The sequence below is a fragment of the Peromyscus californicus genome, unplaced genomic scaffold (assembly GCF_007827085.1).
Source record: "Peromyscus californicus insignis strain IS unplaced genomic scaffold, ASM782708v3 Scaffold_7__1_contigs__length_154581171, whole genome shotgun sequence".
NCBI classification, from domain to species: Eukaryota; Metazoa; Chordata; class Mammalia; order Rodentia; family Cricetidae; genus Peromyscus; species Peromyscus californicus.
In genome coordinates this window covers 68747325-68774212 of record NW_026294595.1, presented here as the reverse complement: position 1 = coordinate 68774212, position 26888 = coordinate 68747325, and the positions used below count along the sequence as shown (strand labels likewise).

The following is a 26888-nucleotide window of genomic DNA, read 5'->3' as shown; positions in this document are numbered from 1 at the left end:
GATCCCCAGCTCTTTCTGGATTAGCCATGTTTGGACTCTGTAGTTCCAGGGAACCCTTGGGGACTATGACCTTCAAGTAGGGATGCATGGCTACTGGATGGATCTTAAGAGCCTTGACTTTAGGGCTAGAGAGTGTCATATTAAAATTCTCCAGTCTCTTAGAAGCATACGGCCTTGGACGAATCACGAATCCCCGTCTACTTCAGTTGCCGAGCACAGAGCTGCGACCTGCTGGGCACAATTACATTTTCATCGTTGCTGTGCCCCTTTTTATCAGGATAAAGTGAGTGCCAGGAAGTATTGGGGTTCTCATCTCCTGGTATTGCTGGGAACACCTGAGAAATGGATGACCTATACCTTAGCCTGAGTGGGAACCACCATTCCTTCCTCAGAGAGAACACTGGGGCTCCTTCCTCAGCTTGCATCTGCTCATCTCACCTGACCCCTCAAGGGAAGGGCTGGAGAGAAATTTCACTTGTTACTTTGGGCTGGAAAAGCAGGTTCTCCTCGCTCATCCCTGGATGGCATTGAAGTTTCTGAAGTAGGACTTCTGCCACCCACATTTGCCAACAAGCTCTCTCAAAACCTCTGGAAAGTGTGTCAGGAAATTGGAGGCCACTTTGACAAGTGCCGAAGCCCAACTGAAGACCAGATGCCACGGGAGCTCTGCTTTAATCACAGTGGTTACCACTAGACTGGTTTCCACGACAACAACTATTTCCCAGTATCAAGAATGGCTTGGCTCCTTCACCGTGGTCTGGGGAAAGCTGCTCAGTTCCCACTTGGGACCATCTGTACCGATTCACCTGCAAGAGAAAAGGGCAGGGAGTTCGGGAGTGGGGGGGGGGGCATTTTCCAGCACTAAGGTAGTGCTCAACCCCTCCATCTCTCAACTTTATCCCGGGCAGATGTCTGCTGTGGAGGGAGATGGACATGTGCTCCAACTTGAATCTTCCAAATGGTGGCATCCAACTGACTCTAAAAAGGTAAGAACTCTTGGGCAGAAAAGTACCAGTGCCAAGCAGCAATCAAACAGATGAGACCCACCTCCCTCCGAGCCTCCGGTACCATGCTATTGCTCACGGGAGCATCAAGTAGCCTTCAGAGGGACTGTCAACAGACGGCAAAGCTTTATCCAATGTGAAGCAGAGAGGGCAGGCACCCACCTGTGTGGGTTTCCTTTTATTTCTACATGAGACATGTGAAAACAAAGTTGTTACCAGTCTGTGTTGGCTAGTTTTATGCCAACTTGACACAGCTAAAGTCATCTGAGAAGAGGAAACCTCAATTGAGAAATGCCTCCATAAGATCAAGTCTGTAGACAGGCAAGCCTTTAGGGTATTTTCTCAACTAGTGATTGATGGGGGAGGGCCCTGGCTATTGTGGGTGATGCTACCCCTGACTGGTGGCCCTGAGTTCTATAAGAAAGCAGGCTAAGCAAGCCATGAGGACTAAGCCAGTAAGCAGCACCCCTCCATGGCCCCTGCCTCAGCTCCTGCCTCCAGGTTCCTACCCTGTTTGAATTCCTGGCTTGGCTTCCCTCAATGGACTATGACTTTGGATATGTAAGCAGAATACAAGCCCTCTTCTTTTTAAGTTGTTTTTACTCATGGTTGTTTTGTCATAGTACTAGCCCTAATTAAGACACGTGCTAAACCACAGAATTACAAATGGTTAACGCTGGAAGGGGCCTTAGGGTCATTTAGTTCAAATTTATTTTATAGATATGGACACTGAGGCCCAGAGGCAATTGACTCATTTGGGGAAGTAATGGTGGCCAGAGACAGTGTCCCACAGGGTTCCAGGGTCTCAGCTCTGGCTCAGAGCTCCAGATGAAGGTGACCTTTTCCTGTCAGAGCATGGTTTGTTGTTGAGGGCTCTTCCATGGGAAGCCCTTGATTCAGTGACCAAGGATCTCCACCAGTTCTCTTTCATATACTGCTATAACCAAATGGTAGTCTGGGGCTTAGGTGGGCTGTCTTCATAGTTACCTGCGAATTGTAGTGTATAATATTTGGCTCTGTGGAATAAAGCCCACTTAGCCCATTTTATTACAGAAATACAAGTGCCTCCCTGTTGCCATTAGGATGTAACAGTGGTTGTAGAAAGTATAAAAGTAAGGAGTCACATGTGAAAATACCACATGACTGTTTTAGAAGTCATTTATCTTGGTTAAAGAACCTTCCATTCTTCTGCACCCAGGGAGCAGAAGAAGACAAATATCTGTGATTTCAAGGCCAGGGCATAGTGATCTACATAGTGAGTTCCAGGACAGCCAGGACTACATAGAGAGACCCTGTCTCAAAAATAAAATAAAATAAACCCTCCAAAATCAAATAAATAAATAAAACTTAGTCCTTTGCTTAATCTCAAGACGCCTCTTCCAGAGGCCAGCACTGAGGACACCTGGAAGGCCTAGAGGGGTCGGATTCCATCCAGCCCTTTGCCCCTTCCTGTCCTCTGCTTCCTCAGTCCTCCACAGATGGGATACTGGGTAGAGTCTTGAAGAGTCACAAGAGCCCACTCGATATTTCTTTCCAGAAATGTAGTCAAAGCTCCAAAATGCACACGTGCACACACATACACACACATTTTGCCCTAGCGTTTCCACTCACTTTTAGACACATCTCCAAGAGACTATACATGTACATGGGAAAAACTCATAAGAATGTCCACAGTGGCAGTTACCATAAAATAACTGCTGAGAAGGAGAAGAGAGACAGGGACTGGTGGAGAGGGAGAGGGGGAGAGGGAGAGGGAGGGAGGGAGGAAGGGAGAGAGGGGGGGGAGTACATCAATAAAATGGGATATGGTAGATCCATGCAGTGGAATATTATATGAAAAAGAAATAAGTTAGAACCATATGTCTGCATGAAGCTTAAAATTTTAATGTTGAACAAAAATAGTGTGGTGAAATTTAAGAATTTAAGTAAAGTTTAGAAACACACAGATACTCTCTAGTGCCAAAGGTTCACATGATTATATAGTAAAACCATAAAGAATGCTTGTGATAACAAATCAGAATGCAAGATCCTGGTCTTCTCAGTATGGGACACTAGAGGGGATCCAACTATAGTTGTCAGGGTTTATTGAAGTTGGCAGTGGTTCATGGGTACTTAGTGCACAATTTTTTCTGAATCTTATATATCTAAAATATGAAGGAAAAGTAACAAAGAAAAACACTGGGCTGCCAACCCCTTTGGAAATGATTTATTTACTACTGTAAGATTTGTGTTCCAAAGTGTGACCAGACATGTGACCACAATGTCTCATGCGTCTTTTTGTGCTTTGATTTGGGACTGCATAATGAACACACAGCATGTGACAACAGGAAACACCAAGGGCAGAAACACTCCACAGGACTACCTTTCTCCTCCAAAGATCCCCACTTCACTTCAGTTCAGAGACCGCCACCTTCCCCAGGGTCCCTTTACATCTGAGCTCACCTGAACTGCCTCATAATCCCATGATCTGCTGTTTCCATTAAGGCGATCGCCCCCTGGAGTCATCTCAAATCAGAATGGGCAGACACATGCCAGGTCTTGGTGACCAAACACTCAACAAACTGATACATTTATCCTGGTTGACATTGGGAGGGGACTCACAGAGGACTGAAGGTGAACTCCTAACTGTCCAGCAGCAGCCCAGCCTGAAATGGCCTCTCACTTTATTTTTCGCCTCAGCTTTGGTCTCTTGCTAGAAAGTGTTCCCTGGCAGAGGCTTAGGTTCCTTCCCACTGATCCCAACTGTTCACGCAGATTCAGCCGATTTAGAAGCGGCTTACAAGCATGGCTGGAAACAAGCTAAGCCAATGTAAAAAGTGACTGAAGACTTTTGATTCACCAGTCTGACATCTCTGAGTAGTTTACAGAGGAGGTTTTGGAAAGAAAGCACAGCCATGAGGAGCTAGGAGTGCCATCAGGTGAGCAGTGACAACTTAGGTCTGCTTAGATACCTCTTTGCTTGCCTTCCGTAGCTGGGCAAGCAGGCTCCCGTGACATCGGTGCTGTGTGATAGATGGCCACACCGAGGCGCCGTCAAGCAAGGAAGTGACTGACAATCCAAATCCTGTCTCACAGGTATCCGCGCCTGCAGCCACTTACACTTAATTCCCAGTGGGGGTAGCTGTTGGAAATATCAATGGAGGCAGATATTTCCAAACCCAGACTCTTGTCATTTCCCAGTTAAAGGGACATGTCTCCCAAGCTGGAGGGCAGTGCGTTTCAAGAGGCCGTATTTCCGCTTGGAGTTGTTATCCATCTCCCCATTCACATAGCCGGATGGAATAGGCCAAGCTCAGAGCTGCTTCCTTCTGAAGTACGGGCACACTGAGAAGGACATATCTGCCCCACAGAGTCAGTTGGGGGAGGGTGGTGGCACTAGTGGACATGACAGCTAGCCCTCAGAATGCACCAGTCACCCCAGAGAATGCCACCAGAGCTTGCCAGGGAAAGCGTTCCTTGGGTATGATGAAAAACAAACAAACAAAGCCCACCCTGATTTCTTAAATAAAACAGTCAAAACACACAACACAGTTCAAGAGTGGGATAGGAACAGCAAACGCAGAGAGGGGGGGAGTTAGAGCAAGCAGAGCGCGCCCTTCTTCCCACTGCCCTGGTGTGGAGCCCCTGGAGGACAAGGATGGAAAGCAGCCCCTCCTGCTCTGCTCCAGAGCCCCTGTGCTTGTTAAAGACACATGCCCTGTGTATTCCACCCAGAGCATCAATCTGGCGTGACCCCCAAAGGCCCAAGGACCTTCTGGCCAGCCAGTGGGTCTCAACCTTTCTAAGGCGGAGACTCTTTAATAAAGTTCCTCACATTATGGTGACCTCCAACCATAAAATCACTTTCATTGCTACTTCATAACTAATTTTGCTACTGTTGTGAATCATAATGTAAGGATTTTTGGAGACAGAGGTTTGCCAAGGAGGTCAGGACCCACAGGTTGAGAATTACTGCTTTAGACTAAAGTGAGCAAGGACTGCTGCCCACAGAGTGTACCTGACACGCATCTTTTCCCATAGCACAGATGAGAAAGAGGCAGTCTTCTGAGTGATCCCGATGTGCCAATCACACTCACTGCCTTGGTGACTCTGCTCACTTTTTAGTATTGGGAATATGTATAGAGAGGAATGAGATCCTGGCTTCAGCCAACACATCTGCATCTGTCTTCAGGTGTAGGCATGTGGACAGGGGTAGGAGGGGGCGACTGGCAGCTGAGCCTGGAGGATGACCGTGCCCAAGGAGGACGAGGTTGGTGGTTGGCAGCCGACTACAGGCGCAATTGGTGCCACATGGCAATCTGCCGGCGTGGGTTTTTTAGCATCTCCTCCCAGTGACTGCGCTCAGAGCCCGAGGCATGCAGGCCTAGGCTGCAGTGACCCAGCTCACAGCTCGGGCCCTCCTCTCCCTGGCCCAGCACCTCCAGCTCCACACTGGATGCCCGCAGCAGGTCATCTGGTAGCTCAAACATGATCATCTCGTTCCACACAGGGTTGATCTTGTGTTTGGCCCGTTTCGTCTGTTTCTTCTTCAGCTTCTGAGCCTGGTGCTTCAAGGTCACCTTGACAGAGACATCTGGGCAAGGGTACAGAGGAAAGAAAGACAGGGTGGGGGTGAGCTGCTAGGGTCTGATGGCACCTGGAATGCGTCTCCTTCTCCCTACACCTCCACTGGGCGGTGCATTCACTCAACAGGTAGGAAGTATCTACTAGATGGCAGGCACTGGCCTAGGTTTAGGAAGAGAGACGAAGTTGCTATGTCTGTAACTAGAACGTGAGAGACTGACCATCCAGATTGAGTATCTTTATCTGTAAGGTTTGAGACCATAAACTGTACAGATCTGGGGTTTTTTCAGACTTGGGGAAAATGTGCATATATATTTCAAGGTATCTTGGGGATGGGATATGCTTAGGGAAGCATAAAATCCACTTCATGGTTCTTTTTTCTTGAACCTAGGGCCTTACACGTACCAAGCAAGCATTCTACCATTGAGCAAAATCTCTAGCTTTCCTTTTCTTTTTGGTTTTGAGACAGGGTTGCTCTATGTCACACCAGCTGGTCTTGAACTTTCTCTGCAGCCCATGCAGGCCTGGAATTTGAGGCCTTCCTGCCTTCACAGTAGCTGGGATTCCGGGCCTACACATGCATCGTACACACAGCTTGAAGACTATTTTATACAACATAAAACCAAGTTTTGTTTTGTTTTGTTTTGAGCAGAATTCTCCACTGGTGGTGAGGAGAGTTCAGATGTTGGCATTTATTGGATTTTGGATTTTCAGATTAGAGATATATCAGCCTGTCACAAAAGCCAGTGGGTGGCTCAGACCTGGGCATGTCAGAGGGCCTCTGGGGAACCACATTGACCATAAGACCTTCTAAGTGACTTGACAAACCAAGTCAGAGACAAGGGCTTATGTGTCCTCCAGCTTGATTTCAAATCAGACCAGGAAAACAGGGTTTCCCCCACCATCATTCTCCATTCCATTGTTAAGATGATGAGTCATTTCCTGCTGGCCCATTGAGTTCTGGTCACTTGTCTCTTTTCTAAGTTTTCCTTGAGGACCTGGATTTCCTGTGGAGAGGGTGAAGGCAGGCTCCCTGCTCCCAGGTTCCCAGGAAATTCACAAGTCAGCAGGCAAGCTTCCACAGCTTAGGACATTTTCTTTTCATTAGTCAAGGCTGCCCAAGCTAATGTGAGAGTAATTGTTACTTTGTATTTATTGCTATCGTTATCGCCCCTGGGTGGTTAGTTTGTTATTTCTGCAGAGATATTTCAGACACAAAGTGCTCTTCTGTAATGGTCCTGATGGGAGCTATTTTTAAAAAAAAAAAAAAAAAAGCAAGACAGAATTGACTGGAAGGGATGAAGCGAGGCATCCACCTCTGACCTGTGGCTCAGGACTACAACACCAGCCCTTCTGATTTCATTTGCCCAAGACCTGTTAGGAATGCACGGGCAAATCTGTGTTGTAACTTTTTATACATAATGATAATAATGATTTCTGTAGTATTGTTATCTTGCTTTGTGTGTAGGTATGACCCGGCTCATCCCTGCTGCTTTCCTGCTTTGCTAGGAGAGCCTGCTCAGTCTCCATGACTAGTGACCTGTGCCCAGGTATCAGAAGGCAACCCCAAACCTACAGGCTTTCATGAAGAGGCTTATGTGGGCATCCATGCTATAGGCTCCTTAAGCTCCAGACTTTACCCTCATAGCCACACATTATCTGCTGTCATCCATGCTCAGCAGGTGTGTATGGTGGGGGTGCATTTGACTGTCACCCATGCTCAGCAGTTGTGTGTGTTGGGGGTGGTATTTGGGCAAGGCTTGGAACAGAGAAGAGAGTGGGAGCATGTGGGAACACTAGCAGAGATGTCAGAGTACTTAAAGGCATGAGTGTGTCTGTCAGAACTGACTAGTGTATCCTGGGCAACAGATGTTGAGATTGACTCTACAGCTGGATCCCTATCACCTCCCTGTTCACCCACCTCCATTTTATGCCACTGCCTTCTGCATGCATCCCAGAGCTGGGGCACCCTGCCTGTCTCCTTGCAGCCTCACTTACCCTTGCCCAGAAGCTCCTTGGATTGGTTGGAGTGGAGGTTCTTGGCTTTAATCAGCACCACCAGGAGGCGATTGGCAGCCGGGAGGTAGCTGATGGACAGAAGGACCTCCCCAGTCCCTGCAGATGGTTCCTGAAAACAGGAGAGTAAGGGGTTACACTTGGCTTCTGACCCATGAACTGCAGCCGGGACTAGAGTCACACTGCCCTCGTACCCCACAGATATTCCAGCGTCCATTCACTAAAGGAAAGTTTATCTACCACTGCACAAGGCAGCAGGGTCCAGAGGAAGGGGACTGTGTGTGATCAGGAGTCTTGTCTTCCATATGTCCTCTTTCTGTGTTGTTTGTTTCTTTTTTCTTTCCTTTTTTGTGTTTTGTTTTGTTTTGTTTTGTTTTGTTTTGTTTTGTTTTGTTTTGAGACAGAGTCTCACGACATAGCCCTGGCTGGCTCAGAACTCACTATGTACACTAAGCTGGCCTCAAACTCACAGAGATTCACCTGCCTCTCCCTCTAGAGTTTTGGGATTAGGCATGAGCCACCACACCCTGGCACATGTTATCTCTTTACATCCAACTTACAAACAGAAAAATAGCCTCCACTCAGGCTACATTGAGGGCAGAAAGCAGGGGTGCCCTCTCCTTCTCTACCCTTTACCTACACTCTGGAGGTGCTTTGGTAGAACTCTAGGGTCCTAGGAAACCCAGCTTTTGAGTCACAGTGTGTACCCATCAGGCTCCTGGGAGAATAGAGAATTACTTCTCCCCCCTCTTGATTTCACTTATTTTTAAGCACATGTTTATATGTGTGTCTCTGTGTGGGTATGTGCATGTGGGAGTGCAGGTCATCAGCTCTCTTGAAGCTGGGGTTACCCAATGTGAGTGCTGGAACTTGGATTCTCTTTCAGAGTGGTAGGAGCTCTGAATTGCTGAGTCATTTCCCCAGCCCCAAGTCTGTTTCTTTGTTTGAAAAGGAAACTCCAGCTTTGGAGGTGACATTACCAGTGAAGTGGCTGGCCGAACGCTTACAAGGACTGGATACACCAACAGGAACCAGCGACATCAGCCCAAGGCTGGAGCAGCAGGGACGGCTGGGCAAGGACCTGGGAGCAGTGGTGTAGTCCAAGGAGGAACGAATCCTGGTCTCGGGGGCTCCCAGGCCCTCTGTCTCTGTCCACCCCGTATGCTGGTTTACAATGTCCCCCGTCAGCCTCCTGCAGGAGTCTGAAATGTCGCCAAGACCTTTGAAGGAACCCTGCCCTGCCCTGTGGCACAGCCTTAGCAGTCAGCTTTTGTCCTTTCTTGGTGCACAGTGAGGGGACTCAGGGGGCCCCTTCCCCACCACAACACTGGGGTCACTGGTGAGTGGTCACAGAGCCTTTTACCTCCTTCAGTCACCCTGGCACAGGGCCCAGCTGCAGTTAGTGGAAGCTTGCTGTGTGTTCTGAGCACACCCTCTGCCTCAGAGCATGCCGATCTGTCATCAAGGACAAATGTCTCCACCATGACCCCAGTGGCTCATTCCTCCCAGGGGACTCCTTTGGAACTGTCCTTTGCTCTTGAGGGAGGAGCCAGTTCTCCATCCTAATTGACTCCTCCGTTTTGTTCCTCTAATCTTCTCTCCTTTTTTGAGGTGTTTCTAGTTCCAAGAATTGGGAAACCTGCAGGTCATCACCTCATGTTGGGAACTGGACCCCACAAAGCAGGAGTGATGCCCCTGCAGAGAAGCACGATAATGGCATCCACACCTCTGTCCCCACGGCTGCTGTTCCTGTATCGTTTTGGAGCTACTGTCAGGCAGGAAGGCAGACAGTGTTCTAGGAGGTTGCTAGACTTGCTATCCTCCTGACGTAGCGCGGGGAAACAAGCTTCCTGCTCTGCCTCTTTGCATCTTTGCTAATTGGATCCTTGAGGTGGCTGGTGGTCCAGCCTGGTCTGTTGAGGTGCCCAGAGACAGCCCATGGGCTTGAGATTCCAGTAGAAGTTTAATTGGATATAGGTGGCTAGTCACGTGACAAATTGAGCTGGGAGTCTCGGGGAATCTTGGGATGACATGAGCGCAGGTCTGTTCAACAAGAGCACTGTGCCCCACACCAGTGTGCTGCCTGCCCCCCTAGACTGCAGGACCATTGCACATCCCTGGCACCAGCCACACACTGGACACAAAAATAAATGTTTGCTAGAAACATTTCAGACATCTCTCTTAATCTTGGCAATGACCTTGAGAAGGGCACTGAAATTCTCATTCTCTGCAGGAAAGCCAAGTGGGGCTTGTTACCACCTGGGTCAGTGGTGACGACATAGCAAATCTATGAAGTCTGCTCTAGGGGAGCCCAAGTCCCAGGCCACTGCCCTGGCTTCCTAGGTGGACAGTCTCCCCTAGAGCTCTCGTTTTACAATAGAGGCACTCAGGTCTGGGGACAGAGCTCCACAGCTGGCCTAGGCTGTGGTGACAGATGCCCAGGCCTGAGCCTTCTGCTCTTCACAGAGCAGGCCTGCATCTTTGCAAGGCTTCTCATGTGTGTGTGTGAGTGAAAACCAGGACCAGGCTTGTGGATGTCGTCATGCAGGAGAACTGCAGGAACACCTGCCTGGGTTCAGATGCTCAGAGCACCACAGACGAAAAGCCACCCCTCGCTTCTCCTTTCTCCTGTCTCTCCCCACCTCCTTTTCTCTCTAGATGCTCAATGAATCACTCCAAGCTGCCCTCAGAGTTGGGTACTCTGTTGTCCCTAGTGACGCACATGCCACTTTTGGCTTTTGGTCTTCCGGTTGGAACTGGGGCAGTGCTGCCACCTCTGTTAACCCATTCGAGTCCGGAAAAGAAGAAACAGCTGGGTTGCAATAACTGTAGATTCCTTCACCAGCTTCAAATCAGCCTTCACTCTCCATCTGGGTGGGGCTTCCTGAGCTGGCCTGAAGCTTGATGTCTCCCCCCAACACTGCCCAGAGGGAAAGAGACGTGCCTCGTATCTGTGGAGTTGGCGACAGCCGCAGCCAGACTGATGACATTAAGATGGATGAGCAGAGGACAGGACTCCACTGCAGCTGTGGCATACTTCCTGGGACACAGTAGGGGTTAGGTGATGTGCTTGTGAATGAATGATTGTTGCCTTCTGGGGGATGGACAGAAGCAGGCAAGATTCCCAGGATTTCTGTCTCAGCGAGGTGTGTTTCAGCCTTTCTGGGGTCATACCCAAACACTCATGCCTGCTGGGGAACCTCCCAAGCTCCAGAAAAAGCCAGCTTATCAGTTTAATAAGCTCACATGTCTTCTTTCCCATCAAGGGCCCTGTCTGTGACCCCACATGCATCCCAAATCACATACTAATTAGAAAGTAGGCTTTGAGACAGCAGGTCTCAAAGGGTGGCTGTGGTTTTTCCTATCAGTTTTCCAAGCTGAGGAGGAAAAAACAGCAGATAAACAGGGCCCAGAAGAAATGATGACCCAAAGGGAAGCAAGTGAAGAGTGGGGTGCTCTCTGCCCCCTCCCACTACAGTCCAGGCTTGCATAGACCCACGCCTGTCACCTCCTCTGGCAGGTGCATAGCTATTGAGAAAAGCATCCAGAATGAGTCAGAAGGACATGCCATTGAGGCTGAGCTGTCTGCCCTGTCTGGTATGCTGGTGCTGGTGGATTCCTAATCAGGTCAGCCTCAGTTGCCCCTGTGTGCAGACAGGGTGGTCACAGTGTTACCCTCCCCTGCCTGGGTTGGGAAGTAACTACTAGAAGGAAGATGACTCCCTGAGCTGAGCCACTGAGATGGGGAGCACAGAAATGGTGTCTCAAAGGGCAGGTTGGCAACTTGCTTTATCCAGAAAGGGTGATGGGAAAGGCTGGCAACTCTGTGAACCTTGCAAGCTGATCCAGACTGGTCCAGTCTGTGGCCCACGGGCTGCTGGGAATGCCACCCAATGTAAAACCACAAACTCACTTAAAACAGTCTAAGATTATTTTATGATTTTTTTTAATAAAACTTGATCATGTGGCTCTTGATAGTTATCTTCGTAAATGTCAACTTCATGTCCCAGTGTCAAAAGTTTGGACACGTCTTAGTGCTGTAGACAAGCTAATTGACAGGTCTTTACCACAAGTTCCCTGGAGGCTCTTCAGTGGCAGACTCTTGACTGGACACTGAGGACTTACGCACCATCCCTGTCCTGCCTTGACCCCGTGCTGTCATGGCCTGTGGGGATCATGGCTTGCTTCCCAAGGAGCCCAGCATCTCAGCAGCATCCTCAGCAGAGACCATCACAGAACAGTATCTGTGCAGACCACTCAACCGGGCCCTGGTCTTCACAGAGCTAAGATAGCTCATTTAGAGTCCGTGCCAGAACCCCTGCCTACCAGGCCTTCCAGAACTCTCCATAAGAGCATGAATAGGCTCAACCACCTCAGGCTGTAATACATGTTTCAGACTGGCTGCCAGCAGACTACTGTATCAGTTTACTCCAAGTTTGCATGCTCTGAAAACAGAGGGGCTCGGTGCTTCCTTCCTCAGCTCACCTCTGCAGGGCAAAGCTTGAGAGGAGCATAAGAACCATGACTGGATTTAGGTGAGGGTAACTCTGCCATAGCATGGAAGCTGTTGCCACCCTCATCATGATACTGCTCCTGGTGGTAGAGGTGTCTTTGGACAGTAAGAAGCACCCCTTGGAATGGATGCCAGAACCCAAGTTCTGGACCACAAATCTGCTGCAGCCCCTGATCAGGAGACCAAGCAGCGTTTTGTGAGCTGAGAATGTCTCTGAGCCTTGTTTCACCATCTTAGCGTTCTGCTCCCACCCTCGATGAGCCCGCTCTTGCTCTGGGGTCTGAAAACCCCTACCTTTGCTGTGGTCTTCAGCTCACCCCACTGCGCCGCCCCCAGGGGCACAGATGCTCCATCCAGGCCCAGGCGGAGTTCCCCAATCACACTGTGGCGGGAGAAGCGGTCACAGGTCCGCAGGGTGAGCATCAGGGTGGCTGTGGGGAGCTCATCCTCACCCAGGGGCAGGGCTAGGCCCTCCTCCCAGGTGGTGTGCAGCTGCCGTTTCTTCAGAGCCGTCTGGGCCTCCACGGAACCGGTCTTGACAGCCACGCTGCCTTGGATGTAGCAGTCACAGCCCCCTTCGTGGTCACTGGTGACAGCTGCAAGCAAGGACAAAACAAGACAGACCTGGGACTTCAGACAGGACTACAGAACACAGATGACCTTGGATATCTGCAGGACCCTGGGGTGACCACTACGTTCCATCTCTGTGCAACTGTCTTATAGGGAAACTTTTCAAATTAGGACATCATGGAGGGGGGATGAGTTTTCATTCGATAATAGGGACAAGAGGAGGCACTTTCTAGGACCCTTCTGACCTCAAGATTCAGAGATGTCTGCCCCCATTGGTGCCAAGGCCCTGAAGAGCTTTTGTTAGGATAGCTACCGATGCTGTGACTCATTTGTTTCTGTATTTTAAATATTTACCACACAGTCACTTGTGATCTGAATCATCAGGCTGCTGCTGCCGCCTCATGAATGTAGCTTCCGATTCTCGACCTTGATATTTGGAATGCGTCACACTGTGGATTGTATTAGTCAGCTTTCTGACACTATTAACAAATACCCGAGAGAATCAACTTATAAAGTGAAAAGGTTTACTTGGACTCATGGTTCAGAATCTCTAGGCCATGAGAGCAGTGGCTACATTACTTTGTGAGGCAGTAGGTCATGGAGGAATCACATGACCAAGCGGAACAATTCGTGTCATGGCCAGGAAACAAATGAGGGTGAGAAAAAGAGGCCAAGGGGGTGAGGAGCAAGTGGTAGCCATGTGCACCTTTGGGGACAGTTAGGAATTCAACTATAGCACTTGTACGAGTCCCTTAGCAGGCATTTGGCTAGTCCGATTGGCTTTGGTCTTTAACCTCACCAGGAAAGGAATCTGGGTCTCCCACAGTGTGCCCACTCTGTACCACTGAGCTCCTCCCCTGCTGACAAGTGTTTCTACGGTGTCACGGCATGGATGTGTCCTGCAGGTCTTCTCCAAGACACTCTGGTGACCGTCCCTTCGGTGTGGAAACTAACATGTCATAGAGAGATGCTGAATGAGCTCTGTCTCCACAAATGAGGCCTGAGGACCCAACATCCCAACAAACAACAGCTTCCTGCTGAGCTTCAAGGGGCTGTTTAAACCTGGTCAGGTCACTAGCTATCAGAGTAACCTGGACCCCTCAGAGGAGAGGCTAGAACTCAGTTTCCTAACCTGTAAAATGGTACTTCCCCGAGGGCCAGATGTACTAAAGTACACGGAAGTGTTTAAACATCTTAAACAACTGTACAAAGGGAAAATTCTCACCCAAGAAAGGAAACCAGGGGCGAGGGAAAGCTCAGAAGTAGAACATGTTAGTATGTTTGAAGTCCTGATTTCCATCTCCAGGACCAAGTTCAACACAAGCCTGGTATATGGTATGTGGTAATTAGCTTTGTCAACTTGGCAACAAACCTCTGGGCATGTCCGAGAGGGAGCTTTCAGATCCGGAAGACCCGCCCTAATTGTGGGAGGCACCCCAGGGCTGAGATCCTAGGCTGAAGAAAACACTGAACCCCAGAGTTCCTCTCTCTCTGCTTCTTGTCTGTAGACACGATGTGACCGGCTCCCTCAAGCCCCAGCTGCCATGGCTTCTCCACCACAGGACACGATGGACATAGATCCTCGAACTGTGAGCCGAAATGATCCCTTTCTCTTTAAATTACCCTTGTCAGGGTATTTTCCCACAGCAAGGAGACAAGTACCTGGTGCAGGTTTGGATCTTAAAATGTACTGCAGAGGCCGGGCTGAAGCTTGGCTAAGGAGGTGGGATGCAGTGGAAGAGAATCAGTCACTGGGCACATCCTTGAAGAGGATATTGGGACTCTGCCCACTTCACGCTTCCTTATCACTGTAAGGTGAGTGGCTTTGCTCAGTGTGTGCTCTCTGCCATGGGGTTATGCCTACTGTGATGCCCTGCTCACCACAGGCCCAAAGGCAACAAGGCCAACTATGGACTGAACGACACCGCCGAAACTGTGAGCCAGAACAAATCTTGCCTCCTTTTAAGTCCCCCCCACCTCAGGTATTTTGTCACAGTGATAGAAAGTTGGCTAACACAGACACAAAAGAAATCAGGAACAGACACACCGCACAGCTGACTCCATCATGAGCCCTCGTTTCTTTCCAAAGTTTTAGTTTTGTTGGCGGTAAGGTGTACTGTCTGTGTAGCAGTCCCCGGGACAAACTACCCGATTCTTGGGAAAGTTCTCAGAAATGTTCCTGACCTTTGAAAGACTGTCTTTGCCTAGTACAAACCCCTGTTCAATGTCAAAGGCATTGCCAGCCATGGCTGCTAGCTGTTCATCAATCACTCGTCTCCCCATCCTCTTAGGCAGCCTGCCAGGCCACATTTCCTAGGATTACCTGGAAGGAAGTGTGGCCAAGTGAGGCAGTTCCAACCAATGGGATGTGAGCAGAAGTGTCTCGTGCTATGTCCATTAAGGCTGTTACGGGATGGCTGTGCCCTCTCCTAGCTCCCATCTTATCCTCTAGAAGCAGCTAGCAGGAGGCCTGGGAGCTTATAGAACTACAGGTAGAAGGGACGCGTCCTTGAGTGACCGTGCAGAGGAAAGACGTCTGCCAGCCAGAAACCCCCAATTTGCATGGTTATAGGAGGGAGGCAGAAGAGTCTCCGTGTCCGAGCATTGTGCATGAGGAACTGTTTGTCCCAGTGCTAACCTTGCTCTCTCCAGCTGCAGACCCTCCCATCCCACCGGCAGGGCATTCACGAGTCCCTGCCAATCACACAAAGCAGTACCTTCCAGGCTAGTCACAAATAACTCGGCCTTCTTCTGATCATAGTCCAGGCGAAAGTGGAGTTTGGGTGCCTGGTTCCAGCTAGCAGCCTTCTCTGGGTTCCAGGTCTCCATGACACAGACATCCTCCACCACACCTGGGAGACAGACAGAGTTGACCACAATGTTGGGGTTCTGTTTCCCTGATCATATCATGTCATCTCTGCCGTCTAAGTCATGGACCTAAGCCCAAAACTGTCCCCAGACGAGGCTGTAGGCATTGCACCTCAAGGGATCGTTGCAGTCCAGTGGTCAATCTGTGGGCTTTGGTGCCATAGTTACACTGCCATATAGTAGCTGGGTGTCCTTTAGGGGATGCTCTCAGCTCTGTTTGGTCTGTAGTGGGCTTTCCACAAGGAGAGCTGTCACAGCCTGTTTGGTGGTTCTGGTGGAGAATGGAATTGTGGGCAAATCTCACAGGAGTAAACAGGTGGAGACAACAGCAAAGAACAACTCCAGGGTAGACGCCACTGGCAAGGATGGTGGCCTTGGCTTTAACTTACGTGCTCGCAACATTTGCTGAGTGAAGGAGGACCTGATCATTAATCGAGAAGGTCCTAAAGCTGCCAATAAACTGTCAGTACTTCTGGCTCCGCCCTTGAGCTGGAGCCTAATGGATGAAAGAGTCTCACTGGTCAAGCCTAAAAGGAGAATTAAGAGGCCGCAGTGGCTGCCTCAGATGACACTGTACGCAACCAGAACTGAACCACGGAGCCTCGGCATGAATCAGAGGGCAGGACTCCAGAGGGCCATTAATGTCCCCAAGGGCTCATTATTAGATTCCTGCTACAAACCGTCCTCTAGGGAACAGATTGACCAAGATGCCCGTGTGTACAGGATGCACTTGGCTCCCAAAGCCATCCCGAGGGCACCGCAGCAGACTGGGTAAGAAGGGACTTAGTGGTACCTAGAGTTCTCAGTGCGCAGACAGCCTCAGCCTCAGAACCCAGACCCAAAGCCCACTCATCTGACATCTCCTATCCCTGACCATCTTCTGTTCAGGGGCAGCATCCGCAAGCTCACTCTGCAGCTGTCTTTCCTGAGTGACCAAGGGACAGTGCCATGTGAGTGGCAGGGACGGACTCTTCCTCAGACATGGGGTGCCGAGTACTATGGTGAGGGGAGCGGCAGGGCTGGGGGAGTCAAATATACTCAGTGCATCATGGGGATGTTGGCCGAAGCGGCCAATGCTGCTTGCTAGCTGTCTGTGGATCAGAACCAGGCTGCTGCCCTATGGGATGGGAAGGGAAAGGAAGGAAGGAGCCCGTGTGTGCTGAATTATTTGCAGCCAGGTGCTGCTTCCCTGGGTGAAGAGCTCCGCCCTGGTTCCATCCAAGCATCGAGCAAGCAGGGGCTCCTGAGAGAGGCTCCAACTGTGGGAACCACCCCCACGAGTACTCATTCCCATCAGTCTTGCCTGCCTTTCCACTCTCAAGGCTTCAGTTTTGAATCTACTTAAAATGTGGGCGGGAGAGCCTGGATACTGACAGCCAAGAGGATCGCCCATTTGCAGCGCAGATTGAAGTGGTTCCTAAAAGCCAGGCTAATGTACACCGCTGGCCCCTGCGGGAGGCCACCGCCCACTGGCCCACAGGAATCCACACGAACCCAGGTCATTGCCAAAGCTACCGCTTCCTGCACTGCCACATGCAGCAAGCCTGGACCACAGGACTGGCCGCCTTCTTAGCCTTAGGATCATCTCTCTTGGAATCTTCTCTCTTCCTGTGGATTAAGGCCCGTGTCTCAGCTCCCCTGCAATCCCCCTGGATGCACCATGCTGGCCACCTATGGGTGCTGCTTTCTAAAGGCTGATGCTCACAGAAAGGAGAATAGACACAGTATCAATAGCCGTGTGTTTTGATGCTTTGTGCCAAGTCCTGCTTCCAACATTTCATTTGAGTCATTTATATACATTTGACAGTGGCCTTCATAGGGATAATATGATCCCACTTCATCGATGAGGATGATGTCCCAGAGGAACTTAGCATGCCCAATGCCACACAGTAAGCATGTAAAAGGCAGAGAAGCTTGTTTCTAACCTTGGTTTTTTAAATCCCTTATGTAATCACACAGTAAGAGCTGAAGGAGACTCCTCAGTTCTCACAGAAAAGCTGGGTGCCAAACAATAGGGCCCACCTACCGCACCACACCAGGGTTCTGGGCAGCCTTGGCAAGTCACACACCATATCAGAAGACACTGGCAAGCGCCTCCCTATCCCCTACGCTACCCTCCAGGGGCAGGGAACCCTACCATTCTGAGGAAGAATGAACAGCTCCTCTGTGACCTGCCTCTTGAGACGACTGTCACTCTGGGACTGGGGGCTGGCAGGTGCGGCAGACTCCTCTGTGGTCCCCAGAGTGTAGTCTGCGTAGTTGATGACTTCTGGGGCTGTCACGGCTGGCCGGGGGCCATAGATGTCTGGGAACTTAAGAAGAGGTCGAGGCTGGACAGGCTCCGTTGACTTTTTAACGTTGAACTACAAATGTGAATAGAACGGATTAGTTGGTGTGAGCAGAAGGGTGTGGTAGGGACCATCTCAACCCCAAGAAGGAGAAATGGCGGGCCTGACTTCTTGTAGGAGGCAGGGTGGGAGGTCTGCTTCTATTCTTCCCCAGAGAGCATAGCTTGGAAAGAGAAAATGTCACTTCCAACCACACTTGAGAGTACACATGTGTGTGTGGGGGCGTGTCATACTCCATCATTCACCCTCCCCCCCATTCCTTCACCCATCCATCCCTGGGCGCCATCATGCTTCTTTCATACATCCTCCTTTGTTCTCTCTCTCTCTCTCTCTCTCTCTCTCTCTCTCTCTCTCTCTCTCTCTCTCTCTCTCTCTCTTGCATCTCTTCACCCCCTTCCACTGGCTGAGATGTGCCAGTGGTTGGTCCCCATCACACCTACAAAACCCAGACTCCCTGTGGTGACCTGTAAGAGCCTGCCTTTGCCTCACCCACTGGGCTCTCACACTGCCCAAATCTGTCCATCCCTCTTCTAAGGCCCAATAGGCCACCTCCAACCCACCCATCGCCCATCTAAACTACACCCCCACATCCGGTCTTTGGCTCTGTCCTCTCCCCTGTTACAATTTAGCTGTTGGTGGCCCAATTGTGATCTGTCCCCTGCCCTAGGGTGTCAGAACCATGAGTGTAGCAACTGGGCCTTGCCTCACTCCTGATTCTAGAATCAGAGCTGGGCCGCTTTGGGCAGGCCATTTTGCCTCTCTGTCGCCTTAAATGATACATCTGAGCTGTGCTTCAGGTCATAAAGAGGTAGGTGACACTGTCCTTTGGGGAGATTCCCAAACAGCAGAAGTAATGAATGAGCCCATCTGACTGGGGAGGAATCATCACTGCAGCCGACTGCAGGTCAAGGGCAGGGCAGCAGCATGTGATCCACAGGCAATGAGAGAGCTGGAGCCAGGCTTGACCTTGACCTCGAAGGAGGGAGGTGTGGAGAAGGCAGAAGGACCATGTCCCTGACACCTAGTAGTAGGGAGCCACCTCTTAGATCTCACCTAAGTGTGGGTTCCATTTGTTTTACTATTTCACAGTGGGGAAACTGAGCCTCGGAAACACTCAGCACCACACGGAGCCACTAAATCAGCGTTTCTCAACTGTCCTAATGCTGCCTGCCACCTTCTAATACAATTCCTCATGTTGTGGTGACCCCAACCACAAAGTTATTTTTGTTTCCACGTCATAACTTTAATTTTGTTACTGTGATGGATTGTAATATAAATATCTGTGTTTTCAGATAACCTTAGGCAACCCCCGTGAAAGGGTCATTTGACAGCCCCCCAAAGGGGTTGCGACCCACAGGTTGAGAACCATTGCACTAGCGACTTAGACCAGATTTCAATATCATTTACCTGTTGGTATCAGCTGTCATTTGGCCACTGCTATTGATAAAATGGCAATTGCACCACCCCAATCCAGCCTCAGATGTTCTACCTTGTTCCTCAGCCCCGAAGACTGAGTTCCCAGAGACTGCTCAGCCATCCTTGACTCAGAGCCACCCTGTCTGCCACACACTGGGACCAGAAGTGAGGCTATTTGGGTGGCCTGGGGAGTGTGTCCATGTTAAACTGGATTTCATTCCAGCTCAGTTGTTTCATAGAAGGTCTGAGTTCAGTTCTTGGGTTTGATTCATAGGTGGCTGAGCTTGTGGTTTTGGTGGGGGACTCATCGCCAGCTCCAGGAATGAATGAGGTCCTCCATGGGGCCTTTCACAGCGCCAGGGTCTGCTTTCCTGCCTACCCTGAAGCAAAAAGACAGGTGCCCATCCTGACTCCCCTCCATCCACGTCTACACATGTATTACCTGGTTGTCTAGGGCCATCCTCAGCCTTGGGGTGTGATTGCTTGCTCTGATACTCCTACCCATGGAATTATCTTGGTGACTTTTCCTATTCTGGGGATGGAGGGCACCTGTCCTAGGGAAGCCAGCCCAGATGCCATGGTAGACGTGTTCTACACCAGACAGAATGCATCCCCGCTAGGCAGAAAGCACACGGCCCTGTCTTGTGACTACAAGGTGAGTCAGGGTTAGGACAAAGGCTACACAATGCACTGAGGGTGCAAGGCCACAGAACCTGTGTCTCTGATGTTACTACAAGGCCACCCACCCTGTGGCCACCTCAGCAAGCTCACAAGTGATGCTCTTCCTACTCTTGGAGCTGCTTTGAGTTGGAAATTTCTGCCTTGCAACCCAGAGCATGACAAATGGATGCCCAGCACTGCGGATAAGACCCTCAGAGGTCATCAACCCAGTGTCTGCTCAGCCTTGGGCAGGACTCTGTCCCCCGGGAATCTCCGTGTTTCCACACTTGGTACTGATGTTTATCCTGAGAGCAAACTGGTCTTTTGCAAGAATGATTAGTGGTCCAAGCTGCAAGAAGAACTGCTGTCAGTAACTCATGTCTCCAGGACACAAAAGCACCAACAACCGCCTTGTTCTGCATTTCAGGACCCTGTTTTCAGGGCCATTGAGATGGCTCACTGGGTAAAGCTGTTTGCTGAGTTCAGTCCTCAGAACCCACATGATGGAAGGAAAGAGTTGACTCTCGTGGGCTTTCTTCTGACCTCCTCCACACATGCACCATGGCATGTGTGTCCCATACATACACACAAACAAATAAAATGTGAAAAATAAAAAATCTCATCTTCCTGTTGCTTGTCAAATAGCTGAAACCTTAGTACCCAAGTCATAGAAAAGAGGTTGAGGGCACACGGAGGGAACCTGGGAGAGGTTCCATGTGGAACCAGAAAGGAAAGACACACATTCAGGATAGGCCCCACAGAGGAGTTCACCTGAATCCCAGGTTATTAGCCTCTTACTGGAAGCCTCCTGCCACAGGACTGAATCGTCCACTCAAAAGCAACTAGGGTGTGCAGAGAGCTGAAACTCTATGGGGAAAGTCAATGTCAAAAGCCCAAATCACTCCATCCGAAAGCAGGGAAAGGACTTTTATGGTCTCCAAAGAGGAATCACAATTGACCACCTAAGCAAGGCATGCTGGGTAGTTTCTGTCCACTTGACACAAACTGGATCATCTAGGTAGAGGGAACCTCAGTTGAGAAATTGCCTTCATAAGACTGGCCTGTAGGCAATGTGTGCGTATGTAAGTCTTTACAAAAGTAAAGTGGTGCTAAATAATTCCTGCTAGGAATTTTTTTCATTTAGGATGGAGTCGGGGTGGCCGGACCACTGTGGGTGGTGCCATCCCTGAGCAGGTAGTTCTGAGCTATATAAGAATACAAGTTGAACAAGCCATGGGGAGCCAGCTAGTAATCAGCATTCCTCCATATCCTCTGCTTAAGATCCTACCTCCAAGTTCCTGTCTGAGGAACAAAGAGAAGGAGAGAGAGAAAAAGAAAGAAAACTGTAGCATATGCATTGAAATACTACTCAGCCTTAAAAGAAGGAATTCTGATGTGTTACTATCTGCACAAACCTAGAGAACACCACTATAACTGAAAGACACTAGCTATAGACAAATCTGAGAGGCTCTGGGTAGTCAGAATACCATGGGGAGGATGCAAAAGGGTGGTAGCTGGGCAGAGGGGATGGAGGTACTGTTGAAAGGAGATAGAGTGCCAGCTTTACAGAAGTAAAGTGGTGCTAAAATGCTGGGATGCTGTCCAGCATTATGAGGGTATCTGATGCCACAGACTGACATACACACACAACACGTGGCAGATTTCATGTCATGTGTTTTTAGTACAGTAAAGCAAAGTGAGCCTGGTGCGGTGGTCAGGCATGATGGTACCCTATGTGCCTGTAATCACAGCAGCTGGGAGGCAGAGGCAGGAGGAGTGCCTCGAGTTGAGGCCAGCCTGGTCTACACAATGAGTTCCAGGACAGCCAAGGCTACACAGAGAAACTGTCTTGAAAAACAAACAAAAAACAAAAGCAAAAGCAAAAACAAAAGAAAAAAAGCCCAAAAACCCAAACAACCCAATACATATATACATTCACATACATACAAACAAATACATATTCATACATACACACATACACACATATACACATATATACAAACACATATATGCATACATACACACACATATAAATTGAAGCTGGCATAGGTGTTCACACCTGTAACTCTAGCACTCAGGAGGCGGGGGCAGGAGGATCACAGTTGGAGGCCAGCCAAGGCTATAGTAAGATTCCTCCACAAATGACATCTACAATTTCTTTTTCTTTTGGAAAAAAAAATGTGAAAAGCCCGTATCTCTTGGGGGATGCTGAGCCCTGGACGGAAGCCTGATGTGGATTTCTGTTCTTCCTCCTGTTTTCCCCTACACTGTCTTTGGAGCGTTGAGGTTGAAGGTGACCCCTGCAGCCCCAACTGCCACCCTGGGTGCTAAGTGGAGGCTGCTCTGCTGTGTGCCAGCCTTGCCTCCCTCCTCCCCGCCTCAGCCCTGCCTTCCTGGCTCTGGCTTCCTAAGGAAGTGCAGTCTGGAAGCCTCGGGCTCTGTCTATATCAGCTGTTGCAGGCTGACAGATGGCTTGGGGGGCAGGGCGGGAGGACCTGGACCTGGACCTGCATCTAATGAGCAAATATTGATGGAGCCTCACCTCAGGCCGGGCCTCACCTGAGCGTGAGGGTTCCAGGAGAAGAGACAGATGCCCTCCCAGGTGAGGTTTATGTTGGGAAAGCAGAAGTTAATTACAGAGCTAGCAGTCTGTGATGTGACAGACGAGGTGTGCAGCAACCCTGCTGGTTATTAATTTGGGGTTTTGTGCTGGGACATCTTTTTTAAAGTAACATTTCAGGGGACTGGAGAGATGGATCAGTCAGTAAAGGGCTTAGTGCGCAAGCATGAGAACCTGAGTTCAGATCCCTAGTGCCCACATCAATAGCATGTGATGATATGATAGCACACATCTGTGACCATAGCATTCAGGGGATGGAGACACACGGATTCCCTGGGTTCACTGGCCAGAGAGTTTAGTTGAATCAGTGAGCTCCAGACTCTGACTCAAAAAGTATGAAGAAAGACACCCAAGGTTGATCTCTGACCTCCACATTCACACATGCACACAAATGTGCATATACATAATCACCATCTCCCCAGGGGAAGACTACCTTCTATAGGCTAAATTGGTAGTCAGAATGGCCTTGCTCTCCTGGGAACTTAATTTGGTCAGGGAAGACTATGGACAAGCTCTGTAACAAATAGCCCTCCTTCTCCCCAGTTCAGTGGCTAAACATTGTGAAAGCAGACTATTCCAGTCTGAGGAGGACCTTGGTTTCTCTAAACCCAGGCTTACAGCCTTTTCCACACCATGGTTCTGCCTGCCTATGCCCTGCATTGCCTGCATGCAATTCCCTGTGCCCTCTAAATCTCCGTAAAGGAAGTTCTGTGAGATCAACGCCATCCTACTGATAGATACTAGTTCCTTGTTCAAAATCATGGTCGAGTAGAGAGCAGTGGGGGCTCCTTTCAACCTAGACTAACACTTTAGAGTTTTACTCTACTCTCTACCGCCCCCTGCATAGCCTGCAGTCAGGGGGACAGGACTGTTGGAGGAGCTAGCTGGCAGACATCACTCACACAGAGGGATGTACAATTCAGATTCCCAGGTCCCGGGCTCAGGTGAAGTCTGGGGAACCTGCATATCTTAGAAGCCTCCCAGGGTGCCATTGCTGTGAATGATACTTGCACCTTATGTGGTACCCCAGATTGAGGTAGACCCTAGAACACAGGTAAGGGAGATCAGCCTGGCTGCCTCAGGAATGAGTCCACAGGGTCCCAATGAAAGAGGTGTGTGTTTCAAACTGCTGAGCAGAGCTTCACTTTGAAGAAACAGCTGGTCGCCTTGTCCTGGCGCCAAGCAGTGTTTCCATGGCGACTTCCTCTTCTGTGTATTCCAAGCCTGTGTCCCAAATCCCCTTCTCTCGGTACTCACCTCTTCCTACTCTATTTTCTCTTGGAGGTTATTTTTAAACCTAAAAAGGCTAGTTTTGGAGGCTGGGAATGTGGCCCAGTTGGTGGAGCGTTTGTCTAACATGCATGAAGCCCTGGGTTCAATCAACACTACAGGAGCCAGGGATGGCATACACCTTTGATCCTAACGCTTGGGAGGTGGAGGTAGGACGATTAGGAGTTCAAGGTCATCTTTGGCTACATAGTGTGTCTGAGGACAGTCTAGGCCAGTGTTTCTCAACCTGGGATCATGACCCCTTGGGGTCACGTGTCAGATATCCTGCGTGTCAGATATTTACATTACAATTCATAACTATAGCAAGATTAGTTATGAAATGATTTTATGATTATACATCATGAGGAATTGTATTAAAGGGTCAATATTAGGAAGGTTGAAAACCAATGGTCTATTGGTTGAGACCTTGCCTAGGTAGACAGACAGGCTCACAGATAGACAGATGGTGTAGTTTGTACTATACCTAGCCCCCTAGCCAATACCTAACACAGCAGACTAGGAGGAGGGTAGGGGTGGGGTAGGTAACGCTCTGTCAGTGGCAAGCGGGTGGCATAAATAGAGAGGGACAGCCCTATCTCTGTGCTCAGTCATCCATCTGGCCGTCACTCAGCACCGACTATATCTCTGGGGGCCAAGAAGCAGTAGTGACAATATCTTCAAGTCAATGTCCTCATAGGGAGGACAGTCTCAGTAGACACAGATCTAGATATGCCTAGTCACCAAAGGCGATTTTGGTTAGAAAGTATAAAGACCATGGCAGAGGGTTACCGAGTGAGGAAGAGAGTAAGTTATGTCCATAAGAACTTGAGTGTGAAGAGAGCCTTCTTAAGCTAAAGTCTGAATTATTAGTAATTGATTAAATTTGTGTGTGCCCCACTCAGGTGTCAGCTCCAGGTCTGAGCATTCTGCCAGAGAGGTTTCTTTAAACCTCACTACCTCATAAGGAAAGTGCCATCATTCCACCTGCTTTTCAGAAGAGGAAACTGAGGCACGGAGTGGTAAATCTGAACTCAATGTGGTGGATGAGATACCAGCTGGGATTTGGACCCAGGTATGTGACTGTAGGCTAACCTGGCCACGTGCTTCTCTGCTGGCAGCAGACAGTATCTTCCCAAGGCTATGGGAAGATGTAAGGAGAAGCCAGCTGCGGGGACAGGGAGATGTCCCACCTCTGTGTTCCTAGTCCGGCCATTCCCTCATTCATCTGGTCAGTCATCATCCACTATGAAGGGCATCTTCTGTGTCAGCAGCCATGGCTGCCGCCTGTCTCTGTCCTCACACATGGTCTGCATCTGTGTGATGACAGGGATGGGGAGAGGGAGGTCTCTCCAGTGAAGTTAGCAGCAGAGGGAGGTCACTGGAATCACAGCACCCAGGGAAGGGGGGGTGAGGGATAAAGGAGCCATGCAGGAAGATGCCCAGAGAACCTGACTTTGGACTAGGCACCCCAAAGCATGAGTGGAGGCTTGATAGAGACACTAGAGAGGAGCATTCTGGGGCAAGGCAGTGGCTGAAAGTTTGTATCCAGAGAGCATTTGAGTCTGCAAGTGAGTGATGGTGAGGCCCAGGTGGACGAGGAGGTTGAGGAGGGCTGGGCCCCGCCATTCTGAGAAGAGACAGAACCAAAAACAGAGCCAAGCGTGGCCTTGCACATAAGGAATCCCAGCACCTAGGAGATGGAAGCTGTGAGACAAGTTCAAAACCAGCCTGGTCTACATAGAATGACCCTGTCTCAAAAACCAAACAAACAAATGGGACCAGGAGCCACAATAAGAGAAGATCCTGCCCAGAGATATTTCTCCTCAGAGGTGATTCCTGCATTAATTGGAACCCATTCACAGAGCAGGAAAAGGCAATATGACTGCTGCCTTCTTAAAAATCCCTGTGTGGGGACACTCTGCAAATGGAACACAACTTCATTACATTTGATTTCCACCTGCCCCACAGGCAATATTTTCTTTATTCTATAGTGTTTAAATTTTAAAGTCACATTTATGGATTTATTTGTGTGGGGTTGAGGGAGTGCACACAGTGTGTGTGTGGAGGTGAGAGGACCACTCACAGAGTCTGTTCTCTCTGTCCACTGTGTGGAACTCAAGTCTCTTGTACCTGCTGAGCCATCTCACCAGCCCAATGCTATGTTTAGTATTGATAAGTAAAAATGGGGGCTAGAGAAATGGCTTAGCAGTTAAAAGCACTGGCTGCTTTTCCAGAGGACCTGGGTTCAATTCCCAGCACCTACATGGTGGCTTACAACCACCAGTAACTCCAGTTCCAGGGGATCCAGAACCCTTTTCTGACCTCCACAAAGGCATGGAAGTGGTGGGCAGACATCTATGCAAGTGAAACACTCACACCGAAAAATAAAATAGAAATGTAAAACTACGTAAAAATCAAAACAACATAACATTTTCTCTACCAAGGAGGAAAGGGAGTATCATAAAGGCTGAAGCTTGTCCAAAGCTGCACATGTGCAGCTTGGACAGACTTAGAATCCAAATTCCCCCAAAGCCATGCTGCTCGGCACGTTGTGGCTTCTTGGTGCCATGTCTGGATACCCATGGTAACAGCTGAGAATGGAAGCGCCCGAGGCTGGCTCTTGACTTGCTCTCAAGTGTCGAAGAATTTGACACTGTGTCCCATGGGTCTCCTTCTCCTGACTCGTTGTCTTTGTTTTTAATGGACTGCCTGGATGTTTGCACGTCACCCCCTTTACTATTTGGTTTCTGTTTGAATCTGGGTTTGTCATTCCTTATGTGCCTTAGTGACCTTTGACTCCAGAGCCTTCTCTCCACCAGCCTTTGACCTCAAGTTTCCATGTGAGGCCCCCCTCAGCACTGTGTTGTACCTGCAGGCACTCTGTTAAACTGAGTCCGTCTGTGGGCCAAGAGCTCAAGCAGGCCTGTGAGTGGCTTCCGTAAGACAGGAGTCTTACAGACGGGTGTCATACAGCCTGTGATCCACTTTAATCCTTTAGACACTTTTGCTTCCATTTCTTATCTGTGGTGACCATGTTTGTT

General features: G+C 49.5%; 1 protein-coding gene across 1 annotated transcript in view; it reads right to left on the bottom strand.

Annotated features, from left to right (window-relative positions):
- Positions 1–3195: 3195 nt before the first annotated feature.
- Positions 3196–26888, bottom strand: part of Syt13 (synaptotagmin 13) — a 40487-nt gene continuing 16794 nt past the window's right edge. Inside the window, exons 2-6 of the mRNA XM_052723746.1 lie at positions 17672–17897; positions 15384–15518; positions 12391–12692; positions 7566–7695; positions 3196–5577 (exon numbers count right to left, since the gene is read on the bottom strand). Coding sequence (XP_052579706.1) covers positions 5273–5577; positions 7566–7695; positions 12391–12692; positions 15384–15518; positions 17672–17897 — 1098 coding nt within the window. The 3' untranslated portion in view covers positions 3196–5272. The remainder of the gene's footprint in view (positions 5578–7565; positions 7696–12390; positions 12693–15383; positions 15519–17671; positions 17898–26888) is intronic.